The sequence below is a fragment of the Acyrthosiphon pisum genome, chromosome A1, assembly GCF_005508785.2.
Source record: "Acyrthosiphon pisum isolate AL4f chromosome A1, pea_aphid_22Mar2018_4r6ur, whole genome shotgun sequence".
NCBI lineage: Eukaryota > Metazoa > Arthropoda > Insecta > Hemiptera > Aphididae > Acyrthosiphon > Acyrthosiphon pisum.
The window spans coordinates 51897154-51913066 of NC_042494.1; the positions used below are offsets into that span (position 1 = coordinate 51897154).

General features: G+C 26.9%; 2 protein-coding genes across 3 annotated transcripts; one reads left to right on the forward strand and one right to left on the reverse strand.

Moving 5' to 3' along the window:
- The first annotated feature begins 2501 nt into the window (after nucleotides 1-2501).
- LOC100168084 (protein SMG8) lies at nucleotides 2502-10600 on the forward strand. The gene is made up of 18 exons (XM_001942609.5): nucleotides 2502-2764; nucleotides 3735-3894; nucleotides 4294-4416; nucleotides 4499-4650; nucleotides 4744-4884; nucleotides 4939-5043; nucleotides 5120-5250; nucleotides 5323-5388; nucleotides 5475-5581; nucleotides 6655-6885; nucleotides 6946-7157; nucleotides 8625-8843; nucleotides 8901-9010; nucleotides 9085-9273; nucleotides 9333-9647; nucleotides 9731-9902; nucleotides 9976-10152; nucleotides 10321-10600. Exons 1-18 carry the CDS (start codon nucleotides 2718-2720, stop codon nucleotides 10451-10453), a joined length of 2790 nt encoding a protein of 929 aa, XP_001942644.2. The 5' UTR covers nucleotides 2502-2717; the 3' UTR covers nucleotides 10454-10600.
- On the reverse strand, nucleotides 10448-15301 carry LOC100166049 (cytadherence high molecular weight protein 2). 2 transcript variants are annotated; one of them, XM_001942662.4, is made up of 12 exons: nucleotides 15104-15301; nucleotides 14868-15050; nucleotides 14659-14814; nucleotides 14070-14198; nucleotides 13895-14005; nucleotides 13601-13646; nucleotides 12276-12345; nucleotides 12105-12215; nucleotides 11587-11704; nucleotides 11280-11395; nucleotides 11048-11200; nucleotides 10448-10969 (listed from the first exon to the last, which is right to left on the reverse strand). In XM_001942662.4, exons 1-12 carry the CDS (start codon nucleotides 15104-15106, stop codon nucleotides 10777-10779), a joined length of 1389 nt encoding a protein of 462 aa, XP_001942697.1. In that variant the 5' UTR covers nucleotides 15107-15301; the 3' UTR covers nucleotides 10448-10776. The 2 variants fall into 2 exon arrangements, with proteins under 2 accessions (XP_001942697.1, XP_016659843.1); XM_016804354.1 differs by lacking the exons at nucleotides 13895-14005; nucleotides 14070-14198.
- Between the last annotated feature and the right edge of the window lie 612 nt (nucleotides 15302-15913).

Here is a 15913-nt window from a genome sequence, read left to right on the forward strand (position 1 = left end):
AAAATATTATTCTCTATCTTTTTGTAATGGGTGATTTTCACTCTGAGATTACTTAAAATCATAGAAAAAATTATTCTGCGTTAATGCGTTTTGTCTATGTTGCGCGTGGGCCAAAGAGAGAAAACAAATGTTGTAGTCTTATAGTCTTAATGTCTTATACATACTAAAGAATACGCTGGAAGCTATAAATACTGCAGTAGTGGTAAAACACAATACGTGTAACATAAATTGTTCACAATTATGTCATAAGTATAAATGTATAATATGTCGGGGTCAAGAATATGATTCATATATTTATGGGCTAAAAATATGGACTCTAAATAGGCTAATTTAATTTCTATTATTGAAGCCCATGTATTACAATGTCGTGAACAATTCTGTATATTTAGAACTCATAATGTACCACGCATAAACGCATTCATATAAATTATATTTTAGAAATATTCTATTCAGCTTCTACAGGTTTAAGAGGATGTCAGCGTAGTATTTGTTATCTCTCTCTGACCCTCGCGCGACATAGAAAATTGTACGTTCACAATAATGATTATAAGTTATAAGTTTTAACCATATGAATTTCTCAAATTCGAGTGAATACTGAATTGACCTCATAAAATTTAAAGTTAAGAACATTGTCTAGGGCATGGGTCACCAAATGGCGGCCCGCGAACAAATTTTATCCGGCCCGCAGACAAAAAATAAAAACACATATTACGACAACATTCTATAATCTATATTCTGTGTGTTATTGTTGTAAATTATTACTTTTGTTAAATATTATTGGTTTTCACCGATTTACCGACAACTGTTAATAAATTGGTCGTAAAGCATATCTTATCTAAACTTTAATTGGGTCATTGGGTGACTGCTAGTTGATTTTACGTCGACGTTACGGGTGAGCGATACAACTGAGCTAGATAATTCCGTTGCAGTTTTCCTGGACCTCCCATCAGATACAGTCTGGATTCCGGAAGAGAGGCCTGATACTAAAACTATCTAAAATAATGAAATGTAGAACAACGTTAAAACTAATAGTTAATAATATGTTATAGTCAGCGCCGGCGGGAGGTTTTGCGGGGCCTGGGGCAGATTTTTTTCATGGGCCCTAGACATTTTATTTTGTTAGGAAAAAAAAAATGTTTTCGCAAGTCTTATTACTTATAGTTACCTACTTGTATGAAATTTTTTTCAGTTTTACATAACTTACCTATAAATATTTTTTTTCATGTACTCAATTAATCAATGTACTAAGCTTTCACTCTTCAATATGTATTTATTTCTTGAAACAGTTAAAACATAAAGCTACAAAAAAAAACCACGGACAAAACGTGCATGCGGGCAGTGTTGAATTTATCTAGATGAATAAATAATTTAGTTATCTTTATCTTTATCTAGACAAAATTATACCTAATTATCTCGGCTCAACACTGCACGTGTGGTCCGCGATATACCACAGTAATAATATACTGCTCGCATAATCACACAAACGTATCAATAGCGACGCATTGCCGTGTCCAGCTTAGTATTTAATAAAGAAAATAAAAAAATATTCGAAACTTACCAATGTAGGTAAATACAGTTGCCCGGCCGGTAACTGGTATACAGTTTACTTACTATAGTAATTGATAAACGTGGCGTAGTGGCGAATTCCAGTCGTAAAATGAAACACAGATCCGACGATAATAATTATTTAGAAATAATATTTGTTGTGAAGTAGTGAGCGATTTCCAATAAATAATGATAGTTGATAAATACGTATATAAGAGCAGCAGACGTGCATTTCGAGAATTGATTCGCTATCGTACGTCTATTTTCTATATTCGATACCGCCTAATCGTCTATTCATCAGTACATTCATCAGTACTCCAATGACATAAACTATATTATAACCAGGATAAGAAAAACACACAATCCACAGTTTAATGGAATTGATGTGCAGTGCATTGTGCACATAACCAATTAAATTGTTTCCAGCGGATTGTTTTGGACGTCGCCGTCGCACGTCGGCATTATAATTTATTTTTACTTTCATTCGTTTATTATATTATGAAAAACCCACAGGCCACAAGCCGCAACTGCAGACGGCCAACCAAGACTTGTATTTTGAACTTGAAAAACAAAATTATGAGCTTACAAATTATCAAATACCATACAAGGCGCGGGGCCCCAAAATGGCGGGGCCCTGGGCAGATGCCCCTTCTGTCCTGCTCTTCCGCCGACACTGGTTATAGTCACAGATATATAAAATTTAAATTTTTATATTTCTGTGGTTATAGTATATTATGATCTAGAGTTGAATAAACTATTAATATAGAATCTTAAAACCGTGGTTATGACTCTTGTTACCATTGACCTAACCTAATGCTTGTTACCATACACGATAGTGCTATCTGCGGCCGTGTTACCATAGAACAATGATGTTACCGATGATACCGTTATCTAACTTTTTATCATATTCGTTTTAAAAAAAATAATATTATCTTTAAAATTAAAAAATAAACAAAAATGTATATTAAATATTTTAATTACTTAATATTAATATTTTACTTCGCCTACATAGTACACGGATACATGACTTGTCTATAATTCCAAATTAGTAACCACCAAAACTTATTTGTTATATTTTTTTCTGTCATATATGATATTGTGTTTTATTTTGAACAATTATTTAGCATTAGAACTGTAAAATTAACTTGTAAATTGTGAGATTTTTGTAAAAAATGAAATATAAGAAAATATCTTTGCCTTTTGACGAACATTTTATCAGGTAAAAAATGTGTAAAGTAGATAATATATTAAAACAAATTAATAATAGTTTAGATTGATATTTCTATTGATTTTATTATTACTTATAAGTTATAACTATTAGTTTGTCTTTCGCAATATTGTTTTAATTATTTATATTTATATTCATAAAATATGCCATTAAGATACATAACTATAAATATAATTTTAACACGCATTTCATAAAATAAATAATCATGATGTAGAATCATACTTACTAATTGTTGTTAATTTTTATTAAATTAATATTACTTAGTTAATCTTTAAAATTGTTGTATTATGTATCAATTTTTCAACAAAAACTAAATTAGGTACCTATATTATAGTTAATTTTCTTGTTTGAAAACTTTCCGAGATTTTAAGTTTTATTTAAAAATATGATGTAAAGGGGTTGGGAGCGTGATTTTCTTATTTTGTTTAATACATGCCGAACATAATAATTTAGACGTATTTTCATTCCAACGTACTGATTAATCTAGTGAAGCGATATAAATTTGTTGTCATATCTACTTGAGATCGACTGCCACTTTTGGATTTTATCCCTCAAAATTCTAAAAAAAATGATACTAAAAATGAAATGGAATATTAATTAAATGTTTGGAAAAGTAATAATCAAAAAATTAAAAATCTGGGAAAGTTAATCTACAGTAGCCTTGATGACAAATTCATATTTGTTTTTAGAATTATCGCTTCACTAGATCATTCGGTAAGTTGGAATGAAAATACGTCTAAATTCCTATGTTTCACATGTTTTTTAGACATAGACAGAAAATTACTGCTTCCAATCTCCTTAAGAATGTCGAACAATATGTTTTAAATTATTATAATAATCCAACAAAATGTTGATAGTCACTGTATAAATATGGTAATAGAACTTTACAAAAAATGGTACATTTCTATGTTTAATTAATCATCGGTTACTTGTTTGTTAATATGAATTACCTTTATTTCAGTTCAATTCAAAATAATACCAAACCAACTATTATTGTTTCTATATTTGGAAAATCTTCATTAATCTCAAAATCATGCAAGGCTCGATTTGTGAATGATTTCTACGATCGGCCAATATTTAATTCATCTTTAGTACAAGCAACTTCAAATTCAAAACTTCAGGTAACAAATTATTAAAAATCTTATTAACTTATTGGACCTTTGAATGATCAGTTCAATCTAGGAAATTCAATGTACTCATTCTTATGTAGCTAATATTATTATTGTTGTAAGCTAAGTTGTTAAGGCTGTACCAATAAAAAAAAAAAAAAAAAATGTATAGTATAAAAGGGTTATATTCTTTGTTCCTATTACTAATAATTCGACATTAAAACATTCAATTATCTTTTATTTGATATCTATAATTATTCAATGGTATAAATAATAACACTTCAATATTTCTTCATCAACAGTAAGTTATTAAGTCTAAAAAAATATTCTTATTTAATGAATACCTCATAATAATATGACTATAATATTATTTTGAAAGTACATAATAATAGTGATACGGTTTATTTTCAGTCATCGATTGAGTGTTTTTATGATGAGCCAGGTGGGATTGTTTATCTTCACTTAACTGGTACATTTGATAGTCATTCAATCACACAAAACATTGATGAATTATCAACCGAGATTGAAGAAAAAGTAAGAAAATATATTTTTAATTTTTATTTGTATTATATATTTAATGATATCTTAAATATTTGATTTTATTTTATATTTTTAGGGTTTTCTAAGAGTTTGGTCATCACTGAAGTACAATTATGCATGTTCATTATTGTTTTTGTTTAATGTATCACACATTCTTGTACTAACAAATCCTGTCCCTGTATTTGACACTAGCTACTTGAGCTATTTCAAAGCTCTTGATTGTTCAAGGTTAATTAATTTTTTTATTTGAGTTTAATTTTCTTACTGATTCTCATTATATTTATTTTAAATATTCTAATAGCTATATTATTTTTATTTCAGATCAAAATTCCTAAATGCAATAAAATCTACTTTATCGAAAATACCTAATGTATCTACAAGTTGGATGGAGAATACCAGACTGTGTTCACCAAGATTATTATTTTATTATGAAACATGTCCAAATGAATTTAAAAAAACTAAGTAATATAAGTTATAATAATAATTTATAGAAATACATTTTTTGATTTTATGCAGGCAAACAAATGCACCATGTCACCCAGGCTTAAAAAAAGCTGAACATTCTTTAGAAGACCAAATTTACTGTATACTCAGAAAAAGACGAATTATTTCAAATATAAGGTATTCAAAATAGTTCATTTATTTCATTATTTTACAAATACATTTTGTGCCTGTGTATTATTTTTTAAAAATGCAGCACTCATTCAATATTTGCTATCCCAGCTAATCAAGAATATGTATTTATGGATGATTCACCTGATCAGGTCTTAGACTGGGATGAATTTTTAACTAACTCATTGATAAATTTGTGCAATAATCCATCTGTTGGTATGTATTCACAACATAAATTAAATATTTAACTGTAGTATAAGTAGATAATAACAAATAAATTTGTTATAGAAATTAAAGATCGTTTCATTGATTGTGAAGTTAAAGAAGATATTGAGAAAGACTTTTTAAACAAAAGTTAGTGAAAATGAATAAAACTACCTTTAATATGTAATTAAATAATGAGGAACAGAATATAATTAAGTTTTTAAAAAAATTTTCAGGTCATAATATAAAAAAGTTTTTATTTGACCATATTGATGTAGCATTCAAAAAAGGATTTGATGATAATATAGGTAGACATGCTATTACAATTCCAAACTATTTTGAGGTAGTAAGCTATTTTATTCTGATACAATTTATAAGTTAATTAAACTAAATAAACTTCAAAAAAATGTTAATTGAAGTAATTTGTAGAACCGAAGTATTTTATTTTTTAATCCATAGATTAGTTTAATGCTTAATGATGTTATTTTCCTCTGTTATTCTCTATTAATTGCATCATCCTTAAATTTTTTATAAAATTCTTTTCCTATGACCCACATAATTTGCTTCATATTCGACTGCCTTGGTCTTCATTTCCTAATTTCCCTTCAATAATATAATATGTTACCCATGCATTATTCTTGAGTTATGAAATGTCCTATACCCTTCTTCTCTTCACAATTGTCATAATTATTGACTTATTTTCTTTTGTCCAATATATTTTCTAATGTGACACTTAATCTGTCCGGGAGATTTTTAAAATTTTTCATAGTTTTGACAGCTTCCATTTTTTTTCTATCAACATGATTATACTCCAGATAATGCTACACTCCATACTTGTGTTTTTCTGACGTTCATGTTTGTTTCATTTGTGGTGAATAATTTTCTCTTTTTGTAAAATATGTTCTTAGTTTGAGCTATTCTAAAATTAATATCCATTATACTTTTCCTGTCGCTCGTAATTTTGCATTATTTTATTACTAAACGTTGACAAAGAATTGCTTCCTTTATTCATCTATTCCTTTTAAATTCAAATTGATTATTTGTTAGATTTTAATTTTTGAACTGAATCATAATTACTGATTATTAATAAATATATTAATAACCTGTGAAACACACTAAATTGACACATTACTTAATTTTATTAATTACTTAAAACATATTGGTTGTATTCATGTATATTGATACATTTTATCACTCTTTGAAATTGAATGTAGAAGTATTATTGTATACTAATTTTAGAGTAAAATGTACTTGTTATTGTATTTTACATTTTATTGTACTTATTGTCTCAATAATTATTTTAATATTTTTTCCATCATTAATTATGAATATTATTTTAGTTTGTCTTATCGTTAGCAATAGTGTATTATTTTGTATTTGGATTTTCAATTATGGTATATACAATTTTCCCCTTAGGCTCCAGCTTTTGGTACTTGGTGTCTAGTGGCAAATGAAATGTACAATTTATTTGTCTTGGCAAACAATCTCGATGAAGAGTCTAAAATTGCTATGGAAACATTAAGATCAGTTTTAGATATTGATACCAATTTTAGCGAGAGACGTTGCCGTAAAGTTCAGCCTATTGCCATGGCAGCTTATCAGGAAAATTTGCCATCACATTACAACAGAAACTATCATGACACTAAAGTATTATATTATAGGATACAAGAAAGTGATTTAAGTAAAATTATTTCCTGTATTTTTTAGGTAGCTCAAGCACTTTCAGTGTTTGCTCAACATGCTCGTGGGCCTTTACTCGATGATTATATTCAAATTTTAGTTCAAGACTGTGATAAATTATGGCAATCAGGTCGTCAAATGTGTGAAACTCTTTCTTTGACTGGAAATCCATGTACACAACCTTTACATAAAGGGGGTACTGTTGATGGACCTATCAAGGAACCAGAACAAGATGACAAGTAGTTTTTATTATTTAAACCAGGATGGTTAACAATGCTTGCTATAATATATTAGCTCTGTTACTTGATACATATACTTGCATGAGAAATATTTAGAATATATTCTAACATATTTATTACATTATCCTTATAGATATAAAACTCAATATTTTGAAATTCAAACATTTTTTCACTATACTTACTTATATTTTCATACCAGAACATCATCCGCCCTTCAAATGTATTTATACATAATCGTTGAAATACTATGAAATTTATATTTTTACTTAAACAGGGGTATTTAAAATGTACATTTTATTCAAGCTCATAATAATGAATAAATAATTTCCAATTACTCCCAGTTCCTGTTTATTTTACTTCCTATGGGTTTATCTATATCTCACACTAAGTGCTAAGCTATACGGATAATGATAAAATGTATTTTATTTGTTCTAACTTCTATGGTCTATTATTTCATTAAATATTCACCATTAAATCTTTTCTACAACTATTTTTGTATGGACTTATGTTACCCGTATACAAACATGTCACTAGACACAAAAATCAGGTATTAATCCCTAGCAAATACATAAACTTAAAAAAATTAATAAAAAAAATTTCTACTTAAACTTGATGAATGATTAAAATTTTTTTTTATTTAAGGAATACTCGCTACTTTGAATATTGCCTAATAATATTACATTTAATATTAATCTAAGGTTTATTTTTTTATTGTATAAGAAGCCGTCCTATAAAATTGCATTTGTGAGTTTAATATACCGATGTTAGTAACAGGTTTCTCCATACCAAATTTCATTGTACTTTTTATTCTCATATCCAATTAAAAATAACTGCTAACATAACCAAATGTCCACTAAACACAAATTTGTAGAAGTATAATATTTATGAGTTCATGGCTTTTAAAAGTAGTCTATATTTTGAGTATATATATACTTCGTATTTACAGAGTTAAAACTTAAAGATTAAAAGTTTCAAAAACACTCAATCACACATACTACTTTGTTATTATATTTTTATGTTATTGAATTCATAATTTGTTTTAAGACTGCTTAAAATCATTGTTATAATAAACAAAAAATGTTGGTAATTTAAAAATTGTCTATTTCAAATAAAATAAAATTTTAGAACATTACTTTATTTATTTTGCTTTATATTAAAATGATTTTACATTTTCTAATTAGTATCTAAGTTGACAAGATACACATTCTTTGCTTGGCGTGGAGTAACAGATTTAAGTAGTACCTAGTGATAGTAATGCTTATTAATTATTATATTCTTGATTTTTTTTATACTTAAATAGTAAAATACTATTATATTTGTAAAAATAAAACATGAAAAAATTTTTGATATTTTCAGTTTTTATATAATTGCTTAGTGTTCATTTTCATATAATTAAAAAAAAAAAAAATCATAGGAAATAATTTTGGTTGTTCATCAGTTGAAAGTATATTTTTATTGGCTTTACAGCCATATTAATAGGGACGAACTACTTATTATGGAACATTCAAGTAGTGTCATGTACTTGTCAGCATGCAACTGTGGTCACAAGCAAGGTACTCGTGAAGATCCATTTACAATTAGAACAGCTAACTATGATTTTTATCAAATTATGGCCAATGATTGTGTCTGTGGTTGTTTAGATAGAATTAATTTCCCGGTGTTTCAACCTAGTACACAAGATTATAGGTGAGATTTTTGGAAAAGCTTATACATTAATCTAAATTGATAAGATTGTTTATATAGAGCGGCACAATTGTTTGCAAAGCCTCCTGTGATCGCTGGTAGAAAAAACAGTGCCGGTTTATTACACACACCAACTCAAATGGGCCATACACAAGTATTAAGTTTAGGAGGTTAATAAAAGTTATTTATACATTATTTCTAAACTGTTACATTATTTTCTATAATTTTTTCATTTTATGCATAGGAGTTTTTGCCAGTTGTCATTCTGTAGATCCAATAAATGAAATTTTGGGCGAAGCATCGCGAAACAGAGAAGTTCCTGATAGACAGGGCCTTACTTCGGTTGAATTGACAAACATGCAAAAAAATGAAGACATCATCTCAGGAAATCAGATTGTTATTAGAGTAACTGATACAGATGGTGACACAAAAGGTAATATTTGATAAATTGTTAATTTACTATTGATATTTATGATGGATTAATTTTTTCAGACAAATCATTAGTTCGACAACCAAGTACCACAGAATACTTACCAGGCATGTTGCATACCGAATCGCCTAATAGTTTGTTGCCTCAGTTCCCATCTTGGTCTTTAGTATGTCTAGGCTCTTCTTGTTTGTATTCACATAATATAGGACTTCAAGAAACACAACATCCTGGATTTTTAAATTCTACAGCTTATCTTCTACCTTGGGATGTTACTGTTAGATTAGAACATCATCCTAGAGATAGATACTGGAATTTTGATAAAAATAAAATTAATTCATCTCCTATTCAACGAGGACGAAAAACTAAAGGTTCTCGAGGTAACATAAAGTGATTGTATTCAAAATGTAATCATCCTAATATTACAAATCATAAAAACTAAATGATAAAATTGTTGATATAGAATTTTCTGTTAAAATATTCATCGGAGTTGAATATGAATGCCCAAGAGGTCATCGGTTTATGTGTTCAGCACCTGACAAGATATTAACTACTGCAGGTAATGGTATCGTGAAAGAAAACGGAAATAAGGTATCTAATTCAGATATGCCATTATACTTTCCGTGCCCTTGCAGGTATTCATTAACTCAAACTTTTATTGTATTAAAAATATTTGATTTGAAAATTAAAATATTATTTAATTTACAGCTCAGCTCCTTTGATAGCTCAGCTAATGAGAATCCACGTTGTAACTCCTAAAGCACCTGTACACGTAACTTTAAATCCTATGGTGCAACCTGAAGAAAATGGTGGTCCAATATTTGTAACTGGATTCGATACACCTATTGAACTTACACAGAGTACTTATTGGGTACTTCGACTGCCGTATCCTTTAGATTCTAAAGTTTTTATAATATTTATATATTATTTTTTCAGTGATAGGTACTATAAAAGGTAAACTATCGTCTATCATATCCTTTTAAGATTATTTTGGAAATGATTTCAATATTTATGCATATATTATAGAGAATACCTTAACTTGATCATGTTTAGTTATGTGTATGCAGGTGATCGAGGTCCATATCTTCCACCAAAAGATCCATCACAGATAGGTCAAGGAAAGCTTCTTAAAGGAGTTTATAGTGTAGCCGAAGCAACGACAGATAACAACAAACTTAACATTTAAAATAAATCAATACTTTATTATTGAAAATATTTTTTTTTTTATTTGGCACAATAAATTAATGGAAGGACTTGTACAGTGAAACAAACATATTATTATTTGAAGTGTATAATATATTTATAATATTAATAAAATGTAAATGATTCAATTTTCAACTGAATATTATTCTGAAGAGTGTAATGGAATAAAATGTATTAAATATAATTATATTAATGAAAGACAAATTATTTTAAATAGTTAAAAAGAGTTTTTTCTCTGTACTTCTTAAAAAATATTTGGAAAATTAAAGAAATACATTAAAACGAAAATGTTAACTTTAATTAGTTCTATTTGTCGTCGGACATAGCAGTTAAAATGCAATCACATGTAGTGCTTTTTGGTATACGTGCATTTTTATAAACAAGTTGTAAATGTTTTGACAATAAATCAGAGTTAGCACTCTCTAACATAGCCACCTTTTTATGTAATACGCTAAGGTGTCTTGCCATATTTCGTAGCTCATTCTCTGACATTGCAATTCTAAGAAAATTACAATACATAACTTTAAAAGTAATATTATAAATTTATAAATACTATAAAATTGGATTTGATTATTACCTAAAATCAATATTGCGTTTTTCTTCTTGCAAACATCTGTAATCTGTTTCTACTTGTTTGCGGAACTCTTCTTCTGTCTTTAATCTGCGTTTTTGTATACTTAATTGTGTCTTAAGTGATTCCATTTGACACTGACTAGCTTCCAAATTACCTCTAACAAATATAAATAGATTATTAAATACATATATAAGAGACTTAGTTAATTATGGACTGTTTATTATTTAATATTTACTTTAAAGCTTCAATTTGCATTTTTCTTTTAGATTTGTACTGCAAATGTTTCAGTGCTAATGCATTATATTTTTCACCAAGAGATGACACCAAGGTCTTGTGAGAATCTAATTCCACCTTAAAGTGTTATTTACATTATTAATGTAGTTCAAACTGATACAATTACAAATGTATGAGAAAAAGAAACATTTAAGCTATTTTTTTTATGTATCAAATATTTTTAATATGTTATATTTTTTAAATTTGTATATGCTGAAGCAGGTCTATAAAATATTTAATATTTTAATGCTTATGAGTTATGATATTACTTTAATTTTTTTTAGTTCATCTGATTGGTTACTCAACATCCCATCTGTTATAATAGTTGAAATTTGTCGTGGAGTCGCTAATTCACTAGATAATAGACTTGGCGGTGTTGATTCTGGGCTATAATTTTTCATAAACAATTAATAATTCAATTATAATTATATTAAATAAATATTTATAACTCTTATAGTCTTATATTAAGATATGGTATGGATACTTTTAATCTAAACCATACAAATTTTTGGATAACTTTTAGATATAACCTGATTAGTTAGTTCCAATTACTAAAAACATAACAATTGACTTGAATCACGGTCCTCTTAAATTAGATTTGGTAAAACTTATCTTTTTATTTTATACAAGTATTTAGAAATATTAAAGGTACTGAAACACTTAAAATAGTAAGATGTTTAAACTGAAGACTGGTATAATTAATTCAACATTTATAGATGGTTTTTAATATATGTACCTTAAAAGTATTCTCAAAATTAAACTATATACTCAAAACTAAACTATATACCCAAAAGTTCTTGTTATTTCATTAACATTTTGTTTCTGATCATCACTCTTTTCCTCTTGTGCACTTTTAAAAAAATCATTACAAATATTGCTTGCAGATTTTGTTCTATCACTAAATATAAAAAATTAATTAATTTCACTGAAAACAAAAACTCATATATTAGTCAGTTACCTGAATAATTGGATGCTTATACTCGATGTATCATCATTTGTTATATTTTTGTTCCAAGACATTGAATTATCTGAATAAAATTAAATAAACAGATAAAATATGTATTAAAATAAAAGATTTTTCATTAATTATCTACAAAAACCAAATTTAATATCAGTAACACATTAATAAGTAGGACAAGTATGGGTAATATTTTTAAACTTAAATAGTAAATATTACAAAATTATTTTTATTAACTAACCAAAATTAAAAATTACATGCTCTTTAAATGTAATTTAATATATTATAAGTAATAATAACATAGGCACAATATTTTTTTTTAGGTCATGCATCACATTATTGATCCGTACATGCTTTAAGAATATCTATATATTTATTATGTATAATTTAAAATACTAACAAAACATATAATATATATAATTGAGGAATAGTAGAGTATGAATTTGGAACTCTTTTTAATAAATTAAAAGCTAATTTAATAGTTGCTGGGGATATAAAATGTACACTTGAAGGAAATCACTCATATATATAAGTAATAACACGATTTAAATACTCGCAGCAAATCCAAGGAAATGCCCTATTTTTTTTAAAAAAAGATCTTATATTATATTTTTTAGTCAATTATTTATTAATTGTTGAAAATCATTGTAAATTACTTAGTATTTATAAAAAAATAATTATAATATAAGTATGTATTATTCATGCTCCTTTTTCAAACACAATATAATTGAAATTATTCACATATCATGCACAAAAAATTAAGATTAAAATTCTATTTTGTTGTTATTTAGCGCGCGACAATTTTACTGCCTTTGTATTTTTAGTAGAATTACCAAAATTTCACTACGCAAAGGGAAAAACTTTGTCTGTGTTGCAGTTTTATAATTTTTAAATAATAAATGAAAAAAAAAAACCTAATGTTCTCAACCTGATAACTTTAAATGTATTTAAATTATCCAAATAATAAAAACACTACGACACAGATAAAGTTCTTCCCTATTGCATTGTGGTATTTTGGTAATTCTACTATAAATACTGAGGGAGTAAAGTTTCCATGCCAAAACAATTTTTGCTATGATGTACATTTGTAAGACAAAAACAACACATGCGAGTTTGACGTCCTCTTAACAATAAAATTTAATACAAGATGAAAAGAAAATGTAATAAGTAATTATTAACCTCCTATTACATAAACAAAAATTATTATACTATATATAATTAAAATTCAAAATCAGCAACAGTATAAAAAAAAACTATCAATAGTAATTGTAACTCATCACTGGATAGTGGTTGTACAGGCAAATCTAGAAAAAAATATTAATTACCCAGTAAAGAATCTTTCCCATCAATTTTGTTTGAATTTTCTGATAGCTAAGATTAGAAAGAGAGCATATTAAATAAAAATAATTAATAACATTGTTTTAAATTTGTATTATTAATTTAAATTGTTTATACATTAGCTAAAATAAGTAATGATCCAGTTAATTTAAATTTTGTTATTTATTTAGTAAAAAAAAAATAGGTAGTTCTATATTATTTTTAATTGTATTCTTTTGTGTCTTAGATAGGGGCTATAATTCATTTTATAATATGTTAAAATTAATATACTAAAATAATACCTCCATAGATATTAGTTGAGTATTATATTCTGTTTTAGTCATGTCATAAACACTAATCCGATCTTCCAATTCTTTAACTTTTCTTTTTAAAGATTCTTTTTCAGCCGAAATCTACAAGTAAATAACTTATATTTATTTTTTATGTTGTAATAGGCATAACAAGTGAATTGTTTACTTTAATCATTTCAATTATTAAAACGTCATCAGATTCTTTACAAATTCCATTTACATCAAAACTTTTAAATTGTTTTAATATGTTTACTTCATTCACAAGAGACGTATAACCAAGAATCAAATTTGAAACCTAAAAAGAAAAAGAAGTATTGTAAACAAACATTTTATTTAATAAAACTGACTTTTATTACAACATTGTGACATTATATTTTTATAATACTGCTTAAAATTGTTTGCATCTAAAGTTAAAACCTTTATTTTTTAATGTATAATTAACCGTACTTAACTTTGTCTATCAATTGTTTAGCTGTAAGGAAAATCAAATGTTTAAAAACATTGGTAAGAAGCAGGTAAGTGATTTACTTATATAATACTCAATTCAAAAGTTTAAATGTATCAATTTTGAATATAAAATATATCAATTCTTTTTAAATTTTTAAGTTAAAAGAAAATATAATGTAATGAAAGTCTAAAACAGAAATAGAGTAAATTTATGAATAATAAAAACAAATAATGGTGTAAATTATATTTACTTTGAACCCTTAAATTATTTCCCATATAATAAAATGTATCTACGTTTTTAGTCTTACCTTGTCACAGACATTATCACCATCTATCGATTCTAAACCATTTAGTTCACATTCAAGTCTTGCAACTTGCTCAGCAAAGATGGACATCGTTTTTTCCATATCATCAATTCGTTTATCAGCAAGTACTCGTATATGAACCATGTAATTTTCCATATCCTAATAATCATTTAGTTATTATTTTGAAATTAAAGATTTTAACTAGAACTTACCTCCAACTCTTCATTCTGTTTTAAACGTAATTTTTCAATCATTTTCCTTGCGTTTTGTAAATTGATATCCGCATCAACTAACCATCTCCAAACATGAATCAATTTCTCCTCAGTCTTCAAACGGCTATAGTCAATACCTTCTTTTTCAAACCGTTTTTCAATATCTGACCATTCATCTTCACACTGAAATTTATCGTGTTAAAAAAGTGTCATTGACAAATCAAAAATTCTCTTACCATCGTATTTTTCCAAGGTAGCTTTGTATTCAATTATTTAAATATAATAATAAACTAAGCCAGTAAAAAGATTAGAATTATGTAGACATGGTAAATTAAATACTACCTAGCTAATTTAAAAATATTAAAATAAATCTAAATATTGGTAATCCTAATAAAGTATTATAATGTTTATTAATGTATCAGATTATATTTAATTTATTATCAGTATTCACTATTCGACCAACCACTTTTGAAGACCTTTTATCATCTTATACCATGGTTAGGTAATAGCATTGTTCTATGGTAATAGCAACTGTTGGTAATAATTGATAACACGAATTGCAGTCGGGTCTACGCAGCCTGAGGTGCTACGCAGCTCTGGGTTAGTGATGTTAAACTGTGATAAATATTTATCACACTGTGAATTTGCTACTGTGATAATATAAATCACAGTGAAAATAGCAGTGATTGCTACTTTAACTGCTACTTTTTACTTTCACATATCAATAGGCGATTGAAAGTGATTAGATGTAACTGGTACGCAGCGTATCATTATATGTTATTTTACAACCCCTGATAATAATGTTCTATATTGTAATAACCATAAATAATAAAAAAAATGCTATAGTAAATAGTATGACGATGACCTTGACCTATTGCACAGCGCACAATGCACATTCACACTATCACAATATCACTACATACTGGTTTTATCAGCGGTAATCAACAATTGACCACATTATAAAATTGTTAAATCACGGGTTTAAAATAATCTATGTATAATATGATAATTTACCAACATTTCCCGCATAAATTTAAATAATATTA